Source organism: Delphinus delphis, chromosome 12 (assembly GCF_949987515.2).
Source record: "Delphinus delphis chromosome 12, mDelDel1.2, whole genome shotgun sequence".
Classification (NCBI taxonomy): domain Eukaryota; kingdom Metazoa; phylum Chordata; class Mammalia; order Artiodactyla; family Delphinidae; genus Delphinus; species Delphinus delphis.
In genome coordinates, this window is record NC_082694.2 from 2357141 (window position 1) to 2377207 (window position 20067).

Sequence of the window (20067 nt, forward strand, 5' to 3'; positions counted from 1 at the left end):
CCCCCTATATCTTCTTCTAGTAATTTTACAGTTTTGGATCTTATATTTAATTCTCTAAACCACTTTGAATTAATTTTTATATATAGTGTGAGATACAAGTCTAATTTCTTTTTAAAAATTATTTATTTATTTATGGCTGCATTGGGTCTTCATTGCTGCGTGTGGGCTTTCTCTAGTTGCAGTGAGCGGGGGCTACTCTTTGTTGCGGTGCGTGGGCTTCTCATTGCAGTGGCTTCTCTTGTGGAGCAACGGCTCTAGGCACACGGGCTTCAGTAGTTGCAGCATGTGGGCTCAGTAGTTGCTGCACGCAGGCTCTAGAGCACAGGCACAGCAGTTATGGCATACGGGTTTAGTTGCTCCATGGCATGTGGGATCTTCCTGGACCAGGGCTGGAACCTGTGTTCCCTGCATTGGCAGGCTTGTGAATATCAGTTTCCCACTAATTTAGGTAAGAGAGGATCCTTTTATCATTGTATATTCCCGGCACTTTTGTCAAAGATCAGTTGATTGTAAATATGTGCATTTATTTCTGAGCTCTGTATTTTGTTCCTTTGTTCTGTATGTCTGTCTTTATACTACAACCATACTGCTTTGATTACTGTGCTTTGTAGTATAGTTTGAAATTATGAAGTGTGATTCCTTCAGCTTTGCTCTTTGTGCTCAAGATTGCTTTGGATATTTTGGATCTTCTACGGTTCCATGTGAATTTTAGGATTTGTTTTTCTATTTTCTGGGGAAAATGCCTTCAGAATTTTGACATGGATTGCATTAACTCTGTAGATTGCTTTGGGTAGTATGGACATTTTAACAATGTTAATTTATTCAGTCTATTAACATGGGCTATCACTCCATTTATTTGTGTCTCCTTCAAATTCTTTCATCAATATTTTATAGTTTGCAGCGTATGGCTCTTTCACATTCTTGGTTAGCTTTATTCCTAAGTATTTTATTCTTTTCGGTGCTATTGTAAGTGGGACTTTTTTTTTTAACATTTTCTGATAGTTTCTGTTGTCGGTGTATAGAACCACAAGTGATTTTTGTATGTTGATTTTGTGTCCTTCAGCTTACTCTATTCATTAGTTTAAACAGTTTTTTGGAAGTGGCATTTTTAGGTTTTTGTAGATATAAAAACATGTCATCTGCAAACAGAGAAAATTTAGGTTTACCTTTATGATTTGGATTTCATTTCTTGCCTACTTACTCTGGTTAGGAATTCCAGTACTATGTTGAATAGAAGAGTCAAGAACAGGTAACATTGTCTTGGCTGAAACTCAGAAGAAATGCTTTCAGGATTTGTAATTCAATATACTGTTACCTTTAGGCTTGTCATATGACTTTTAATGTGTTGAAGTATATTCCTTCTATATCTAATTTCTTGACAGTCTTTATCATGAAAGGAAGTTGGATTTTGTCAAATAATTTTCTGTATCTATTAATAAGGTCATATTTCCCCTTTATTCTCTTAATGTAATGTATCACATTTATTGATTTGCATACATTAAGCCATCGTTGCATCCTGGCATAAGTCCCACTTAATCATGGTGAATGATCCCTTTAATGTGCTGTTGAATTTAGTTTGCCAGTATTTTGAGTATATTTCATCTATGTCACTCAGGAATATTGATCTGTATTTTTCTCATCATGCCCTTGTCTGGTTTTGACATTACCCTTGTCTGGGGTAATGCCTCGTAAGATGGGTTGAAAGTGTTCCCTCCTCTTTAAACTTTTGGAAGTATTTAAGAAGTCTTGGCTTTCATTTCTCTTTAAATATTTGGTATAATTCACCAGTAAAACCATCTGGTCCTGGGATTTTATTTATTGAGAGGTTTCTCAATACTGTTTCATTCTCTTTACTCATTACTGGTCTGTTCAGGTGTTCTGTTTCTTGGTAGGTTGTACATTTCTAGGAGTTTTTCCATTTTTTTTCTAGGTAAAACAAGTTTGCATATGATTGTTAATAGTAGTCTCTGATTGTCCTTTGTATTTCTGTAGCATCATTGTAATGCCTTTATATGTATGTGTTTGTTTTATTTATTATTCATTCATTCATTCTCTTTTTCTTAGTTCTAGCTAACAGTTTGTCAGTTTTGTTTATCTTTTCCAAAAAAACTCAATATAATTTATTTTTCTACTATTTTTGTAGTCTCTATTACTTTATTTTTATTGTAGTATAGTTGATTTACAATGTTCTGTTAGTTTCAGGTGTAAAGTGAATCAGTTATACATATAGCCACTCTTTTTTAGATTCTTTTCCCATATAGATCACTACAGAATATTGAGTAATTTCCTATGCTATAAAGTAGGTCCTTCTGTTAGTTTTATAACTGCTCTAATCCTTATTATTTACTTCATTCTGCCAACATTGGGCTTAGTTTGTTCTTTTTCTAGTTCCTTTAGTTGTAAAGTTAGGTTCTTTGATTGAGTTTTTTTCAGAGACAAAAGATTTTATTACTTATGGCACAGCAAACATGAACGTAATACTGTATTGGTTCCCCTCCCCCACACCCCAGTTGCCCCTGCGATGACACAGAGGGGTCCAGTTGGTTCTCCTCCCCCACACCCCAGTTGCCCAGGCGATGACACAGAGGGGTCCAGTTGGTTCCCCTCCCCCACACCCCAGTTGCCCCTGTGATGACACAGAGGGGTCCAGTTGGTTCCCCTCCCCCACACCCCAGTTGCCCCTGTGATGACACAGAGGGGTCCAGTTGGTTCCCCTCCCCCACACCCCAGTTGCCCCTGCGATGACACAGAGGGGTCCAGTTGGTTCTCCTCCCCCACACCCCAGTTGCCCCTGCGATGACACAGAGGGGTCCAGTTGGGTGCTATGCATGTACTCGGTTATGTTACACTGAGGAGCGCTGAGTTTGAGGACTCCACTGCTTTTAAAATGAGAGGTTAGCAAGCTTCCTGTTTGTCTGAGGGAGAGACATCACCTCATTCCTCAAGGCCGTGCATTACACGCACACTCCCGAGAAACGGCTCAGGTGAAGTGCTGTCAGGGCATGCACTCTTTTTCTTCCTTTCTTTTCTTTTTTAATTGAAGAATATTTGACGTACACTATTATGTTAGTTTCAGACGTACAACATAGTGATTCAGCATTTAAGTATATTACAAAACGATCATCTTTATGAGTCTAGTAACAGTCTGTACCCATCCACAGTTACTGCAATATCATGAACCATATTCTTTTTGCTGTATATTAAATTCTTGTCAATTTTTATCATATAACTGGAATTTTGTACTTCTTATACCCCTTTACCTGTCTTGTCCGAGACCCACTCACCTCCCCTTTTGCGGCCACCAGTTTGTTCACTGTGTCTGTAAGCCTGGTTTTGTTGTGTTTGTTTTGTTTTTAGGTTACACGTATAAGCGAGATCATGTGGTATTTGTCTTTCTCTATGTGACTTACTTCACTTAGCATAATACTCTCTAAGTCCATCCATGTTGTCACAAATGGAAAGATTTCATCTTTTTATTGCTGAGTAATATATAACTATATATGTATATTTGTATACCCATATCTACACACATATATGTATCTATGTGTATATGAGTGTATGTATCAGTATCTATGTGTCTATGTGTGTGTATGTATTTATATGTATATGTATGTATATCTGTGTATGTGTGTTATGTGTATATTCATATGTATATGTGCGTACATATGTATATATATATATCAATATCACTTTTTTATCCATTTTTCTATCATTGAACATTTAGGTTGCTATCATATTATTGGCTATTGTAAGTTATGTTGCAATGAGCATAGGGATGCGTATATCTCTTTAAATTAGTTTTTTGCTTTGTTTTGTTTTCTTTGGATAAATAACCAAAATTGGAATTGCTAAGTCGTATGGTAGTTTTATTTTTTTATGTTTTCAGAGCCCTCCGTAATGTTTTCAATAGTGGCAGCGCCGATTTACATCCTTAGCAGCGGTGCAGGTGAGCGCTCTTTTCTCCACATCCTCAGCAGCACCTCTTAATTGTTGTCATTTTTAGGATGGCCATTCTGACAACTGTAAGGTGATATCATTTTGTGGTTTTGATTTGCATTTCCCTGATGATTAGTGATGTTGAGCATGTTTCCATGTGCCTTTTATCTGTTTTATTTCCTCAAAAAGAGTATTCAGATCCTCTACCCAATTGTTTTTATTTTTATTTTATTTTATTTTTGCGGTACGCGGGCCTCTCACTGTTGTGGCCTCTCCCGTTGCGGAGCACAGGCTCCGGACGCACAGGCTCAGTGGCCATGGCTCACGGGCGCAGCTGCTCCGCGGCACGTCGGATCTTCCCAGACCGCGGCATGAACCCGTGTCCCCTGCATCGGCTGGCGGACTCTCAACCAGTGCGCCACCAGCGAAGCCCTTATTTTATTTATTTATTAAAATTATAGTTTATTTACAGTATATCAGCTTCAGGTGTATAGTGATCCAGGATATTTTACAGTTTACACTTGATTAAAACTTTTTTACAGGATAATGGCTATAATTCCCTGTCCTCTACAATATATCTTTGTTGCTTATCTATTTCATACATAGTAGTTTGTACCTCTTAATCCTATACCCCTAATTTGCCCCTCCCCCCTTACCTGTCCCACTGGTAACCACTAGTTTGTTTATAGATCTGTGAGTCTGTTTCTGTTTTGCATGTACATTCATTTGTATTATTGTTAGATTCCACATATAAATGATGTCACACAGTGTCTTTCTCTGACTTACTTCATTAAGCATAATATTCTCGCGGTCCATCCACATTGCTGCAGATGGCAGAATTTCATACTTTTTATGGCTGTGTGATATTCCACTGTACATATGTACCATATCTTCTTTATCCATTTGTCTGTTCATGCACATTTGGTTTGCTTTCATATCTTGGCCATTGTCAGCAGTGCTGCTATGAACATTGGGGTTGATGTATCTTTTTGAATTAGTGTTTTCATTTTTTTTCCTGGATAGGTACCCAGGAGAGTTATTGACAGATCATATGGTAGTTGTATTTTTAGTTTTTTGAGAAACCTCCATCCTATATTCCATAGTGCCTGCAACAATTTACAATCCTACCCACAGTGTAGAAGGGTTCACTTTTCTCCATATCCTCCCCCAAATTTGGTATTTGTAGACATTTTGATGAGAGCTCCTTTGACAGGTGTGAGGTTGATCTCTCATGGTTGTTTTGAATTGAACTTCTCTAATAATTAGTGATGTTGAGCATCTTTTCATCTGCCTTTTAGCCATCTGTATGTCTTCTTTGGAAAGATGTCTATTCATGTCTTATCACCGTTATTGATTGTGGTGTTCTTTTTTTGTGTGAGTGATATTGAATTGTATGAACCATTTATATATTTTGGATATTAACCTTTCATCAGTCATATCATTTACAAATATTTTCTTCCATTTTGCACTTTGACTTTTGATTTTGTTGATGGTTTTCATTGATGTGCAAAAGCTCTTAAGTTCATTTAGTGCCCATTAGTTTATTTTTGCTTTTATTTCTTTTGCCTTAGAGTCCAGATCCAAAAATAATATTGCTACAATTTATGTTAAAGAGTGTTCTGCCTGTGTTCTCTCCTAGAAGTTTTATGGTTTGGTGTATTACATTTAGGTCCTTAATACATTTTTTAAATTATTTATTTATTTATTTTTGGCTGCGTTGGATCTTCGTTGCTGTGCGTGGGCTTTGTCTAGTTGTGGCGAGCAGGGGCTACTCTTCGTTGCGGTGTGCGGGCTTCTCATTGAGGTGGCTTCTCATTGCAGGGCATGGGCTCTAGGCATGTGGGCTTCAGTAGTTGTGGCTCGCGGGCTGTAGAGCACAGGCTCAGTAGTTGTGGCACACGGGCTTAGCTGCTCCGTGGCATGTGGGATTTTCCTGGAGCAGGGATTGAGCCCGTGTCCCCTGCATTGGCAGGTGGATTCTTATCCACTACACCACCAGTGAAGCCCCTCCTTAATATATTTTGAATTTATATTTCTGTCTGGTGTGAGGAAATGTTCTAAATTAATTATTTTACATGTAGCTGTCCAGTATTCCCAGCACCACTTATTGAAGAGACTGTCTTTTCTCCATTGTATATTCTTGCCTCCTTTGTAGTAGATTTATTCATCATAAGTGTGTGGGTTTTTTTCTGGGGTCTCTCTTCTATTCCATTGATCTGTGTGTCTGTTTTTGTGATTGTTGTAGCTTTGTAGTCAGGGAGCATGCTACCTCCAGCTTTGGTCTTTTTTCTCAGGATTGCATTTGCAATGTGGGTATTTTGTGGTTCTGTGTTTATTTTGGGATTATTTCTTCTGTTTGTGAACAATACCATGGGTATTTTGATAGGGATTTCTTTAAATCTGTAGATTGCTTTGAGTAATATGGTTATTTTAAAAAGATTGATTCCTCTGATCCAGGAGCATGGGGTATCTTTTCATTTATTTGTGTCATCTTCAGTTTCCTTCATTGGTGTCTTATACTTTTCAGGATATAACTCTGTGGTTAAATTTATTCCTAGGTATTTTATTATTTTTGGTACAATCATAAATTTTTTTCTTAACTTCTCTGTTAGTTTATTAGTGCAGAGAAAAATAACAGATTTCTGTATATTAATTTTGTATACTTCAATGAAAATAAAATTAACAAATGGGACCTCATTAAACTTAAAAGCTTTTGCACAGCAGAGGAAACCATAAACAAGATGAAAGGATAATCCTCAGAATGGGAGAAAATATTTGCAAATGAAGCAACTGACAAAGGATTAATCCCCAAAATATACAAACAGCTCATGCAGCTCAATATCAAAAAAACAACCCAATAAAAAAATGGGCAGAAGACCTAAATAGATATTTCTCCAAAGAAGACATACAGATGGGCAACAAACACATGAAAAGATGCTCAACATCACTAATTATTAGACAAATGCAAATCAAAACTACAATGAGGTATCACCTCTCACCCATCAGAATGGCCATCATAAAAAAATCTAGAAACAATAAATGCTGGAGAGGGTGTGGAGAAAAGGGAATCCTCCTGCATTGTTGGTGGGAATGTAAATTGATACAGTTACTATGGAGAACAGTATGGATGTTCCTTAAAAAACTAAAAATAGAACTGCCATATGACACAGCAATCCCACTACTGGGCATATACGCAGAGAAAACCATAATTCAAAAAGACACATGCACCCCAGTGTTCATTGCAGCACTATTCACAATAGCCAGGACATGGAACCAACCTAAGTGTCTATCGACGGATGAATGGATAAAGAAGATGTGGTACATATATACAATAGAATATTCGTCAGCCATAAAAAGGAATGAAATTGGGTCATTTGTAGAGACATGGATGGACCTAGAGAATGTCATACAGAGTGAAGTTAAGTCAGAAAGAAAAAAACAAATATCGTATATTGACATATATATGTGGAATCTAGAAAAATGTTATAATTGATCTTATTTGCAAAACAGAAATAGAGACACAGACGTGGAGAACAAACATGGACACCAAGGGAGGAAGGGGGCGTGGAAAGAACTGGGAGATTGGGATTGACATATATACACTAGTGATACTATGTATAAAATACATAACTAATGAGAACCTACTGTATAGCACAGGGAACTCTATTTGGTGCTCTGTGGTGACTTAAGTGGGAAGGAAATCCAAAAAAGAGGGGATATATGTATACGTAGAGCTGATTCACTTTGCTGTACAGCAGAAACTAACACAACATTATAAAGCAGCTATACTCCAATAAAAATTAATGAAAAAAAGAAAAAAATATGTATACTTCAAATTTACTGAGTTTATTTATGCTAATAATTTGTTGGTGAGGTCTTTAGGGTTTTCTCTACATATTATCATGTCATCTGCAAACAGTGACAGTTTTACTCCTTTACAAATTAGATCCTGTTTTGTAGTTTTATTGTTGTTTTTTTGCTGTGGCTAGAACTACTAATACTGTGTTGAATAAAAGTGGTGAGACTGGGCATCCTTGTCTTGTTCCTGTTCTTAGAGGAAATGCTTTCAGCTTTTCACTGTTAAGTATGATGTTAGGTCTGCTTTTGTCATTTATACGCTTTATTTTATGTATGTATGTATGTATGTATTTATTTATTAATTTTTTTTTTTAGGCCATACCACGCAACATGCGGGATCCTAGTTCCTGGACCACGGATTGGACCAGCACCCCCTGCAGTGGAATTGCGAATTTCTAACCACTGGGCTGCCAGGGAAGTCCCTTTCCTTTATTATAAAAAGGTATGTTGCCTCTATATTCACTTTGTTGAGAGTTTTTTTTCTTAATTTTTGAAATTTATTTTTGGCTGTGTTGGGTCTTTGTTGCTGCGCTTGGGCTTTCTCTAGTTGCGGCGAGTGGGGGCTACTCTTCGTTGCGGCGCATAGGCTTCTCATTGCGGTGGCTGCTCGTTGTGGAGCATGGACTCTAGGCATGTGGGCTTCAGTAGCTGCAGCATGCGGGCTCAGTAATTGCAGCCTGCAGGCCCTAGAGCATGCAGGCTTCAGTAGTTGGGGCATGTGGGCTCAGTAGTTGTGGTGCATGGGCTGTAGGGAGTTTGGGCTTCAGTAGTTGTGGCACACGGGCTCAGTAGTTGTGGCTCGTGGGCTCTAGAACGCAGGCTCAGTAGTTGTGGTGCATGGGCTTAGTTGCTCGGTGGCATGTGGGATCTTCCCAGACCAGGGATTGAACCCGTGTCCCCTGCATTGGCAGATGGCTTCTTAGCCACTGCGCCACCAGGGAAGTCTCACGAGTTTTTATCATAATTCAAATGTTGAATTTTGTTGAATTTGCCAAATGCTTTTGCTGGAGGTATGAATATGATTATATGTTTTATCCTTTGTTCTGCTAATCTGGTGTGTTACTTATTTGATTTGCATATACGGAATCCTTCCTGCATTGCTGAGATAATCCCATTTGATCATGGGGTATGGTTCTTTTGATGTATTGTTGAATTCAGTTTAGTAATATTTTGTTGAGGATTTTTGCATCTATGTTCATCAGGGATATGGGCCTTTAATTTACCTTTTTTGGTACTGTGTTTATCTGGTTTTCATATATGGGCGATGCTGGTCTCAGAGAGTAAGTTTGAAAGCATTCCTTCTTCAATTTTTGGGGATAGTTTGAGAAAGATAGATGTTAACTTTCCTTTAAATGTTTGGTAGAATTTGTTAGTGAAGCCACCTGGTCCTGGACTTTTCTTTATTGGGAGGTTTTTGATTACTAATTGTTTCATTTCTAGTAATTGATGTGTTTAGATTTTTTTATTTATCACTAACTCAATCTTGGAAGATTTATGTTTTTAGGAATTTATCCACTTCTAGGTTGTCCAATTCGTTGGTGTGTAATTGTTTGTAGTAATCTCTTATGACACTTTGTACTTCTGTGGTGTCTGTTGTAACTTCATCTCTTTCATCTCTGATTTATTTGGGCCCTCTCTTTTTAAAAAAATACTACTTTTGTCTTTTATTCTTTACAGAAGCTTAATAAGCATTTGATCTACTACCCTTAGTGTATGCTTTTTCCAGCGAGATTTTTACTTTTGTGTGTTTTCTTGTTACTATCAATAATTAGTGAGACTTCTTTTAAGCTTAAGTAAATTGCTTCAACATTGCTTATAAGGCTGCTTTAGTAGTGATGAACTCTTTCAGCTTTCCTAGTCTAGGAAACTCCTGATCTCTCCTTCAATTCTGAATTGTAATCTTGCTGGTAGAGTATTCTTGTTGTAGGTTTTTTCCTTTTAGCCCATTGAATATATTCTGTCATTCCTTCCTGGTCTGCAAAGTCTGCTGAAAAGTCAGCTGATAGTCTTATGGGACTACCTTGCACATAACTAGATGTTTGTGTCTCACTGCTTCTATGATCCCTCTTTATCTTTAATTTTTTTGACGCTTAAACTATAATCTGTCTTGGTGTGGACCTGTTTGTCTTCATCTTGTTTGGAACTCTGTGTTTCCTGGACCTGGATGTCTTTTTCCTTCCCCAGGTTAGGAAAGTTATCAGTTATTATATCTTCTAATAAGTTCTCTGCCCCTTTCTCTCTTCTCCTCTTTCTGAGACCCTTACAATGCTCATGTGAATATTCTTGATGTTGTCTCAGAGGTCTCTTTGCCTATAGTCTTAATTCTTTTATCTTCTTGCTGTACATCTTGGTTGATTTTCACTACTCTGTTTTCCATTTCACTGATCTGTTCTTCTTTTTTAAAAAAATAAATATTTATTTATTTATTTTTGGCTGCATTGGGTCTTCGTTGCTGTGCACGGGATTTCTCCAGTTGTGGCGAGCAGGGGCTACTTTTCGTTGTGGTGCATGGGCTTCTCACTGCAGTGGCTTCTCTTGTTGCAGAGCACGGGCTCTAGGTGTGTGGGCTTCAGTAGTTGTGGCTCGTGGGCTCAGTAGTTGTGGCTTGTGGGCTGTAGAGTGAAGGCTCAGTAGTTGTGGCATGTGGGCTTAGTTGCTCTGTGGAGTGTGGGGTCTTCCTGGACCAGGGCTCGAACCTGTGTCCCCTGCACTGGCAGGCGGATTCCTAACCACTGCCCCACCAGGGAAGTCCTGATCTTTTCTTCTGTATCATATAATCTAATGTTGCTTCCCTCTAGTTTGTGTGAGTGTGTGTGTGTGTGTGTGTGTGTGTTTTAATCTCAGTTATTTTATTTTTCAGCTGTCTGGTTCTTTTTGATATTTTATTACTTTTTGTTGAAATTCTCACTATGTCCATCTATTCTTCTCCTGACTTGGGTGAGATTCTTTATAATAATTACCTTGAGCACTTTTTTTTTCAGATAGGATCCTTATGTCTGTTTCATCTAGCTCTTTTTCTGACGTTGTATCTTGTTACTTCATTTGTAACATATTCCTCTATTTCCTCACGTTTCCTAATTCTCTGCACATTTCTCTTCTTTAGGTTCAGGTTGTTACATTCCTGGGTCTCGGAGAAGTGGCCTTATATAGGAGATGACTGATAGGGCCCAGCAGCACATTGTCCTCTGGCCAGCAGAGCCACATGCTCCAGGGGCGTCCCCTGTGTGGGCTGCACACACCTTTCTCTTCCGGCAGGGCCAACTGCTGTAGACAAGCTGGTAGGCGGTGTTAGCTGGCCTAAATGGCTGTGAGCCCCTGCGGTATGTGATTGCCGTGGGTGTGCTGATGGCCAAGGCAGCCCTCCGTTATGGGTGGCTGTGTGGGGCTCCAGGTGCACAGGCGGACAGGGTAGGCCCCCAGTGTGTCTGGTTGAGAGGCCTTGTGGTGCAGGAGTGCTATGGACATGGTGGTAAACGGGGCAGGCCCCTGATTCTAATCAGTTCCAGGGAAGACTCTAAAATGTTGCTTGCCAATGTCTCAGTTCCTCGCGGGAGTCCCAGCTGTCTCTTGCCTTTCCAAGAAGCTCTCCGAGATTAGCAAGTGGGTCTGACCCAGGTGTCTTTCACACTACTGGCTCTGCACGGGGACTGAGACGTGTGAGATCTGTGGGTGCCCTATGAGAGCAAGGTCTCAGTTTTCTTTAGCCTCCAGCTTTCCTGAAAGTAAGCCCTGCAGGTTTTCAGAGCCAGACCTGCTGTGTTCTTTTCTTCCAGTGCAGGAACCCTGGGCTGAGCAGCCCGATGCAGGGCTCAGACCCTTCCCTCTGTGGGGAGGACCTATGCAATTGTGATGTCTTCCAGCTGTGGGTCACTGTGCTCGAGGTGTGGGTTCCAGCTAGACTGTATGTCCAGTCCTCCTACCTGCCTTGTGGTTTCTCCTTCTTCGTATCCTTAGTTGTGGAAAATGTTCTCTGCTAGTCTTCAGGTCATTCTCAGAGATAATTTCCGTGTAAGTTGTAATTTGGGTGTGTCCGTGGCGGGAGGGGAGCTCAGTATCTTCCTACTCTATCATCGTGATCCCCTCTCAAGAAAAAAATTTAAAATATATGCATTTATTACTGTAAACATAACTTTGAATTGCATTGTTTTTCCTGTATTCCGTAAATGTAGGTACTTTGTGTTTCCAATTTTGTTTAAGATTTTTAAATTTCCCTTTTGATTTATTCTTGTATTCATTGGCTGTTGAGGAGCTTGTGCAATTTCTAAGGGTTCTTGAATGTTCATTTATTCTTCTTAATGTTGAATTTCAGTTTCGTACCATTGTGGTTGGAAATGATACTTGATATGATTTCAGTCTTCTTGGATTTTTGAAGACTAGTTTCGCGGCTTAATATTTGACCTATCGCAGGAAGTGTTCTGTGTCCTTAAGAAGAATGGAAATTTGCTGCTGTTGAGTGGAATGTACTACGTATGTCTGTTAGTTTCACTTGATATCAAGCGTGTGTTCATGTTCAGTGTTTCCTGATTAATATTCTGTCCGGATGAGCTATACAGTGTTGAAAGTTGGGTATTGACGTTTCTTACCATTATTTAATTTCTGCACATTTTCAGCTTCATATGTGTTAATATTTTCTTTATATGTTTAGAGGCTCCAATGCTGGATACATACATATTTATAATTGTCATAATTGATTGATGAATTAATCCCTTTATCATTTATGATGACCTTCTTTTCTTTGAGAGGTTTGTCCTAAAGTCTTTTTTGCCTGATAATAGACTAGTCAGGCAAGTATCATTTGCATGGAATATCTTTTTTCCAATCATCCAATTTTATCCTATATATGGATTTAAAGTTAACATAAATATTTTGTACACAGTATATAATTGTACTTTTAAAAATCCACTCAGCCACCCTATGGATTATTTAAATTGAAGTATAGTTGATTTACAATGTTACATTAGTCTCAGGGGAACAACATATGGATTTAATATTTTTATAGATCACAGTTAAAGTTATTACAAAATAATGGCTGTATTTCCCTGTGTTGTATGATATATCCTTGTTTGTTTATTTTATACATAGGGGTACTGGATTAAGAGAAACAAACTACTGTCTCTCCCTCCCCCCTTCACTCGCCCCACCGGTAACCACTAATTTGTTCTCTGTGAGTCTATTTCTGCATTTTTTAGATTCCACATAGAAGTGAAAACATAGAGTATTTGTCTTTCTCTAACTTACTTCACTAGGTATAAATATTCCAGGCCCATCCACATTGTTGCGAGTGGCAGAATTCTGTTTTTGCTTTTTGCAAGCATCTCCGTATTGTTCTCTGTGGTGCTCTTAGCATTTTACATCCCACCAACAGCATAGGAGGGTTCCCTTTTCTCCACACCCGCTCCGGTATTTATTGTTTGTAGACTTTTTGATGATGGCTATTCTGACTGGAGATAGGTGATACCTCATAGTTTTGATTTGCATGTCTCAAATAATTTGAGATGTTGAGCATCTTTTCATGTTTTTTTTTTAAAGTGTGAGAAAAAGTTACCGTTGAAGTTGGCTTTTTGAAAGTCTTACCATTTTGAATTTTTTTTAATACCTACCACAGGACATGTTTTTGAGGGCAGGTGTCATTTACACCCTAGCAGTCCTTGCTAATATTAAGTGCCCACAAGCACATGTTTTAAAGTTGCTGTTGTGGAAATGGCCACAGGTGGTAGGACTTATTCATGCTCCACTCTGGTTACTCGGGTAAGCACTGCCATGTGGAAGTCGGGTTCCTGGGTTGTACATTAGTGTGCACTGTGCCGGAACAAACACCCCAAATCCTGTGTCTCATTACTTCTTGTTTTTTGTTAATTTTTCCTTTTGATTAGAGTAGAGTTGATTTACAGTATTGTGCTTGTAGGTGTACAGAATCTTGTTCAGTTATATATATTCATATGTCTATTCACCTTCGGATTCTTTTTCCATATAGGTTATTAGAGAGTGTTGAGTAGACTTCCCTGTGTTATACAGTAGTTTCTATTGATTATCTATTTTATATACATTGGTGTATATAGGTTTTCCCCAACATCCTAATTTATCCCTTCCCCCGACCTCTCCCGTTGGGTAGCCATAAGTTTCTTTCCTAAGTCTGCGAGTCTCTCTCTCTCTCCCTCTCTCTCTTGTTTTTTGGCTGCGCTGTGCGGCATGCAGGATATTAGTTCTCCCAACACTAGGATCAAAGCTGCGCCCCCTGTAGTGGAAGCTCGGATTCTTAACCATTGGACCACCAGCAAAGTTCCTCTTTCTTTCTTGTAAATTAGTTCATTGGTATGTTTTTAACTTCCACCTATAAGTGGTATCATGATATGTGTCTTTCTCTTTCTGACTTACTTCACTCAGTATGATCATCTCTAGGTCCATCTCTATTGCTGCAAATGGCATTCTTTAGTTCTTTTTCATTTCTGAGTAATGTTTCATTGTGAACATGTACCTTTTCTTCTTTATCCGTTCATCTCTCGATGGCCATTTTGGTTGCTTCCAGTCTTGGCTATGGTCAGTGGTGCTGCAGTGCATGTTTAGTGCATGTATCTTTTCCGGTTCTGGTTTTCTCTTGATATATGCCCGGGAGTGGGACTGCTACATCCTATAGTAGCTCTGTCTTTATCTTTTCAAGTCACCTCCATACTGTTCTCTATAGAGGCTGTTACCACCTTAGATCCCACCAGAAGCACAGGAGGGTTCCCTTTTCTCTAAGCCCTGTCCAGCATTTATGGTTTGTAAACTTTTTGATGATGGCTGTTCTGACTGGTGCAGGTGATACCTCGTTGTAGTTTTGAGTTACATGTCTCTAATATATCGTGATGGTGAGCATCATTTCATGCGCTTTTTATAAAAAACATTTTGAGTAGTATTTACCTGTTGATATCGTCTTCATGAAAGTCTGCGATTTTTAGGATTTTTTTTTTTTTAAGGATACTTATCCCCAGAAATTTTTTGAGGGCTGGTATCTTTTATAGCCCAACAGTGCTTGTGAATATCAAGTCCCCATAAGCAGTAGTTTTAAAGTTGCTGTTGCGGGAAAGGGCCACAAGGCGGCAGCGTTTCCTCCAAGACCAACTCTGGTTATCCAGGCAACCAGAGCCATTGTGGAAGTCGGGTTCCTGGATTGTACATGAGTGTGGAATATGCCAGAACAAACACCCAAAAGCTCGTATCTCATCACTTCTTGTTTTTTTTTTTCTAATTTAAGGTTTATTTTTTCTTTGAGTAACAGCAGTATGCAATGTTCTGTGTTTCGTAGGTGTACAGATTTTTTTCATTTATACGTACAAATATATCTATTCATTTTTGTATTCTTTCCCTTGTAAGTTATTCCAGAGTGTTGAGCAGACCTACCTTGGTATACTTAGGTCCCGGCTGATTATCGAATTTATACGTAATAGTTTGTATTGGTTAATCCCAGCCTCCTAATTTATCCCTTTCCCACATCTTTCCCCTTTGGTAAGCATAAGTTTTTGTTTTCTAAGTCTGTGAGACGTTTTCTATTTTGTCAGTTAGTTCATTGGTGTGAATTTTCAGATTCCACCTATAAGTGGTATTATATGGTACTTTTCTTTCGGATTCTGATCTAACTTAGTATGATTATCTCTGGGTTTGTCTGTGCTCCTGCAAATGGCATTGTTTCATTCACTGTCAGTCCCGAGTAATAGTCGGTTGTGTGCTTGTACCGCTTCTTGATCCATTCACCTGTCGATGGATATTTTGGTTGCTTCAAGGTCTTGGCTATTGTAAGTGGTGCTGAAGTTCACATTTGGGTGCAGGTTTTCTGTCAAATTCTGGTTTTCTCTGGATATACTCTTAGGAGTGGGACTGCTGGATCATATGGTAGCTGTATATTTACCTGTTAAAGGCACTTCCATATTCTCTACAGTGGCTGTTAACATTTACATCCCACCTGCAATATAGAAGGGTCCCTTTTTCTCCAACCCAATCCAGCATTTATTGCTTGTAGACACTTTGATAATGGCCATTCTGACTGCTGTGAGGTGATACTTCGTTGTAGTGTTGATTTGCGTGTCTTTAATTATTTGTGAATCATTTCATGGGCTTTTTTTTTAACAGTGTGAGTAGTATTTACCTGTTGATATTGTCTTCATGAAACTCTACCCTATTTTGGTTTTTTTTTTTTTTTTAGAATACTTATCCCCAGAAAGTTTTTGAGGGCTGGTATCTTTCACAGCCCAGCAGTGTGTGTGAATATGAAGTCCCCGTTACCGATAATTTGAAAGCTGCTGTTGCAGGAAACGGCCACAAGGCGGCAGGATTTCTTCCAAGACCAACTCTGGTTCGTGTTTTGGGGTTATAAATTAGAGTGAAATGTGGCAGAACAAACAACCAAAGCTTCTGTCTCATCACTTCTTTTTTTAAAATTTTTATTTTGGGGGCAGTAACAGTGATATACAATGTTCTGTGTTTTGCAGGTGCCCAGAATCTTTTTCATTTATGTGTAGACATACATCTACTCATCTTTAGAGTCTCCTTCCTTATGGGTTATTCCAGAGTGTTGAGCAGACCTACCTTGGTATACTTAGGTCCCTGCTGATTATCGAAATCATACGTAATAGTCTGTGTCTGTTAATCCCAGCCACTTAATTTACATTTCCCCACGTCTTTCCTCTTTGGCAACCGTAAGTTTATTGTTTAAGCCTGTGAGACTTTTTCTGTTTTGTCAGTTAGCTCATGGTTGTGAATTGTTAGATTTCATCTATAAGTGATATCATATGATACTTGTCTTTCTGATGCTGACTTACTTCACTTACTGTGAATATGTCTAGTTCCATCTGTGTTCCTGCAGATGGCATTATTTCCTCCTTTGTCATGCGGGAGTACTATTCCTTGTGTGCATGTACCAGTTCTCCTTAATCCGTTCATCTGGTGATGGGCATTGGGGTTGCTTCCAGGTCTTCGCTATTGAAAGTGGTGCTGTAGTGCACATTTGTGTGCCTGTTTCACTTGGAATTCTTTTTTTCTCTGGATATGCTCTTAGGATTGGGACTCCCAGATCATACGGCAGCTGTATTTTTACCTTTTAAAGGCACTTCCCTTTTGTTCCCTGTGTTGGCTGTTACCATTTACATCCCACCTGAAACACAGGATGCTCCGCTTTTCGCCTCACCCACTCCAGCATTTATTGTTTGTAGATATTTTGAAAATGGCCATTATGACTGCTGTGAGGTGATACCTCCTTGTAGTTTTGATTTTCATGACTGTAATAATTCATGATATTGAGCATCATTTCATGTGCTTTTTGTTTTTTTAAACAGTGTGAGTAGTAATTATCTTTTGATAGCATCTTCATGAACGTCTTCCCTTCTTTAAAAAAAATTTTTTTTGATTACTTACCCCTGGAAATTTTTTGAGGGCTGGTGTCTTTTACAGCCCTGCAGTCCTTGTGAGTATTAAGTCCGCATAAGCAATCGTTTCAAAGTTGCTGTTTCAGGAAACGGCCGCAAGGAGGCAGGATTTCTTCGGAGCCCAGTCATGGTCACTGGCAAGCAGAGCCTTAGCGGATGTGGCGTTTTGGGGCTGCAAATTGGGATGGAATGTGCCAGAACAAACACTGAAAGGCTTGTGTCTCATCACTTCTTGGTTTCTTTTCAATTCAGTTTTCATTTTTTATTGAAATAACAGTGATACACAATGGTGTGTGTGTTGTAAGGGCAGAGGATGTTTTTAGTGTCTACATAAGCATATGTCTGTTCATCATCAGAGTCCTTTCCCATATAGGTTGTTACAGAGTGTTGGGTGGACCTGCCTTGGTACACCTCAGTCCTTGTTGATCATCTGTTTTACATGTAATATGTAATCCCAACTATCTACGTTATGGCTTCCACACATCTGTCCCCTTTGGTAACCATAAGTTTGTTTTTGAAGTCTGTGAGATATTTTTGTTTTGTCAGTTAGTTCCTTGGTGTAAGTTGTTAGATTCCACCTATAAGTGATGTCATATGATACTTGTCTTTCTAATTCTGACTTATGTCACTTAGTATGATTATCTCTGGGTTTATCTAGGTTCCTGCAGTTGGCATTATTTCATTCATTTACATGGTTGATTCATACTCCATTGCCTACATGTACCACTTCTTTATCCATTCACGTCTCGATGGACATTTGGGCTGCTTCCAGGTCTTGGCTGTTGTACATGGTGCTGCAGTGCACGTTTGGGTGCATGTTTTTTTTCCCTTTCTGGATTTTGGTGTATGTACTCTTAGGCGCCGGACTGCTGGATCATATGATGTCTCTGTTTTTACCTTGTAAAGACATCGCCGTACTATGCTCTGTACTGGCTTTTACCATTTCCATCCCACCAGCACCGTAGGAAGGTTCCCTTTTTCCATGCCTTCTCCACCATTTATATTTTGTAGACCTTTTGATGATGGCCATTCAGACTGGGGCAAAGTGACACCTCATTCTAGTTTTGATATGCGTGTCTCCAGTAATTCAAAATATTGAGCATCTTTTCATGTGCTTTCTTTTTCTTTTAAACAGTCTGAGTAGTATTTACTAGTTGACGATGTCTTCTGGATAGTCTGCCCTGTTTTTAATTATTTTCGATTACTTAACCCTGGACATTTTTGGATGGCAGGTATCATTGAGAGCCCGGCAGTCCTGGTGAATATATGAAGTGCTCATAAGCAGTCGTCTTCAGGTTGCTATTGCGGGAAATGGCCACAGGGCGGCAGGATTACCTCCTGCCCATCTCTGGTTACCCAGGCAATCAGAGCCTGAGGGCATGTCCTGTTTGGTGGTTGTCACTTAGAGCGGAATGTGCCAGGACGAACACCCAACAGCTTGTGTCTCCTTATCTTTTTTTAAATTCAATTAATTTTTATTTTTCATTGGAGTACAGTGATATACAACGTCGCGTGTGCTGTAAGCGTCCAGAAGTTTTCAGTTATACATGGACATACATCTGTTCATCTTTGGAATCTTTCCCCACACAGGTTTTTACAGGTTGGCGATAGAACTTCTTGGTACACATAGGTCCTTGCTGATTATCTTTTTTTTTTTTTTTTTGCGGTACGCGGGCTTCTCACTGCTGTGGCCTCTCCCGTTGCGGAGCACAGGCTCCGGATGCGCAGGCTTAGCGGCCATGGCTCACGGGCCCAGCCGCTCCGCGGCATGTGGGATCTTCCCGGACCGGGGCACGAACCCGTGTCCCCTGCATCGGCAGGCGGACTCTCAACCACTGCGCCACCAGGGAAGCCCCAACCCTCTTGCCACTTCTATTTAACATATTATTGGAAGTCCTAGCTGCAGCCATCAGAGAAGAAAACGAAAAGGCACCCAAGTTGGAAGGGAAGTAGTAAAACTCACTATTTGCAGATGACATAATAGTATATATAGAAAATAAACCAAAAAACTATTTGAATAAATGCATTAATTTATTCAAAGTTGTAGAATGCAAGATTTATATGCAGAAATCTTTTGCTGTTGTAGACACTAATAATGTTCTACAAGAAAGAGCAATAAAAAATCCCATTTAAAATCACATCAGAAAGAATAAAATAAATAGGAATAAACTTAACCATGGAGGTGAAAGGCCTGTACTCTGCAAACTATAATACACTGAGGAAGGAAATGGAAGATGACACAAAGACATAGAAAGGAGTGTGTGGGAGTGTGTGCCGTGGGACCTTGGGCGCGAGCCAGGCTGCCGCGGTTGCTTCTTGTTTCTGCTCTTTGCTTGGTGCAGCTGTGGGCGAGTCACTTCTCTACGCCTCAGTTTTCTCATCTGTAAAATGGAATTAGTAATATTGTAGTGTAGTTGTCATAATTTAATTAGCTAATATATGTAATCGGGAAAACATTGTAAACGTTGCAGAAATGTTTACAGTTATGGTTTAATGAAATGGGGACAACTTCATGGGAGTCTTTTGGGAGAGAAATTACTCATGCAGTTCTTTCTAATGTAGCTATTTATTTACGTGCCTGTCAGCATTATGTGTCTGGAGCCCCTTGGAAGGGCTGGGAGGTGACCCGTTTTCTGACGGCATCTTCACAGCCCCTGGAATGGAACGCCTGCTGAGAATGTAAAGGGTGTGAGATGCACAGGGTCCAGGGATAGCCCTGTGGTCTCCTCCGTCCTCCAAACATAATGGACCCAACATTAAAAATGAGAAATGCTGTATTTGCCATGGAAATTCACTTCGAGTCGCCCCCCGTGGATGTACCGTCCTACAAGGGGAGGTAAATGCAGTTCAGACAGGATGGCCCTTCCTAGACAGA

At 39.5% G+C, this 20067-nt stretch overlaps 1 protein-coding gene across 1 annotated transcript in view; it reads left to right on the forward strand.

The window, feature by feature from the left end:
* Nucleotides 1–20067, forward strand: part of LOC132434760 (uncharacterized) — a 105608-nt gene that overhangs the window by 57046 nt on the left and 28495 nt on the right. The window contains exon 4 of the mRNA XM_060026343.1: nt 8110–8236. Within this exon, the coding sequence (XP_059882326.1) occupies nt 8110–8236 (127 nt within the window). The remainder of the gene's footprint in view (nt 1–8109; nt 8237–20067) is intronic.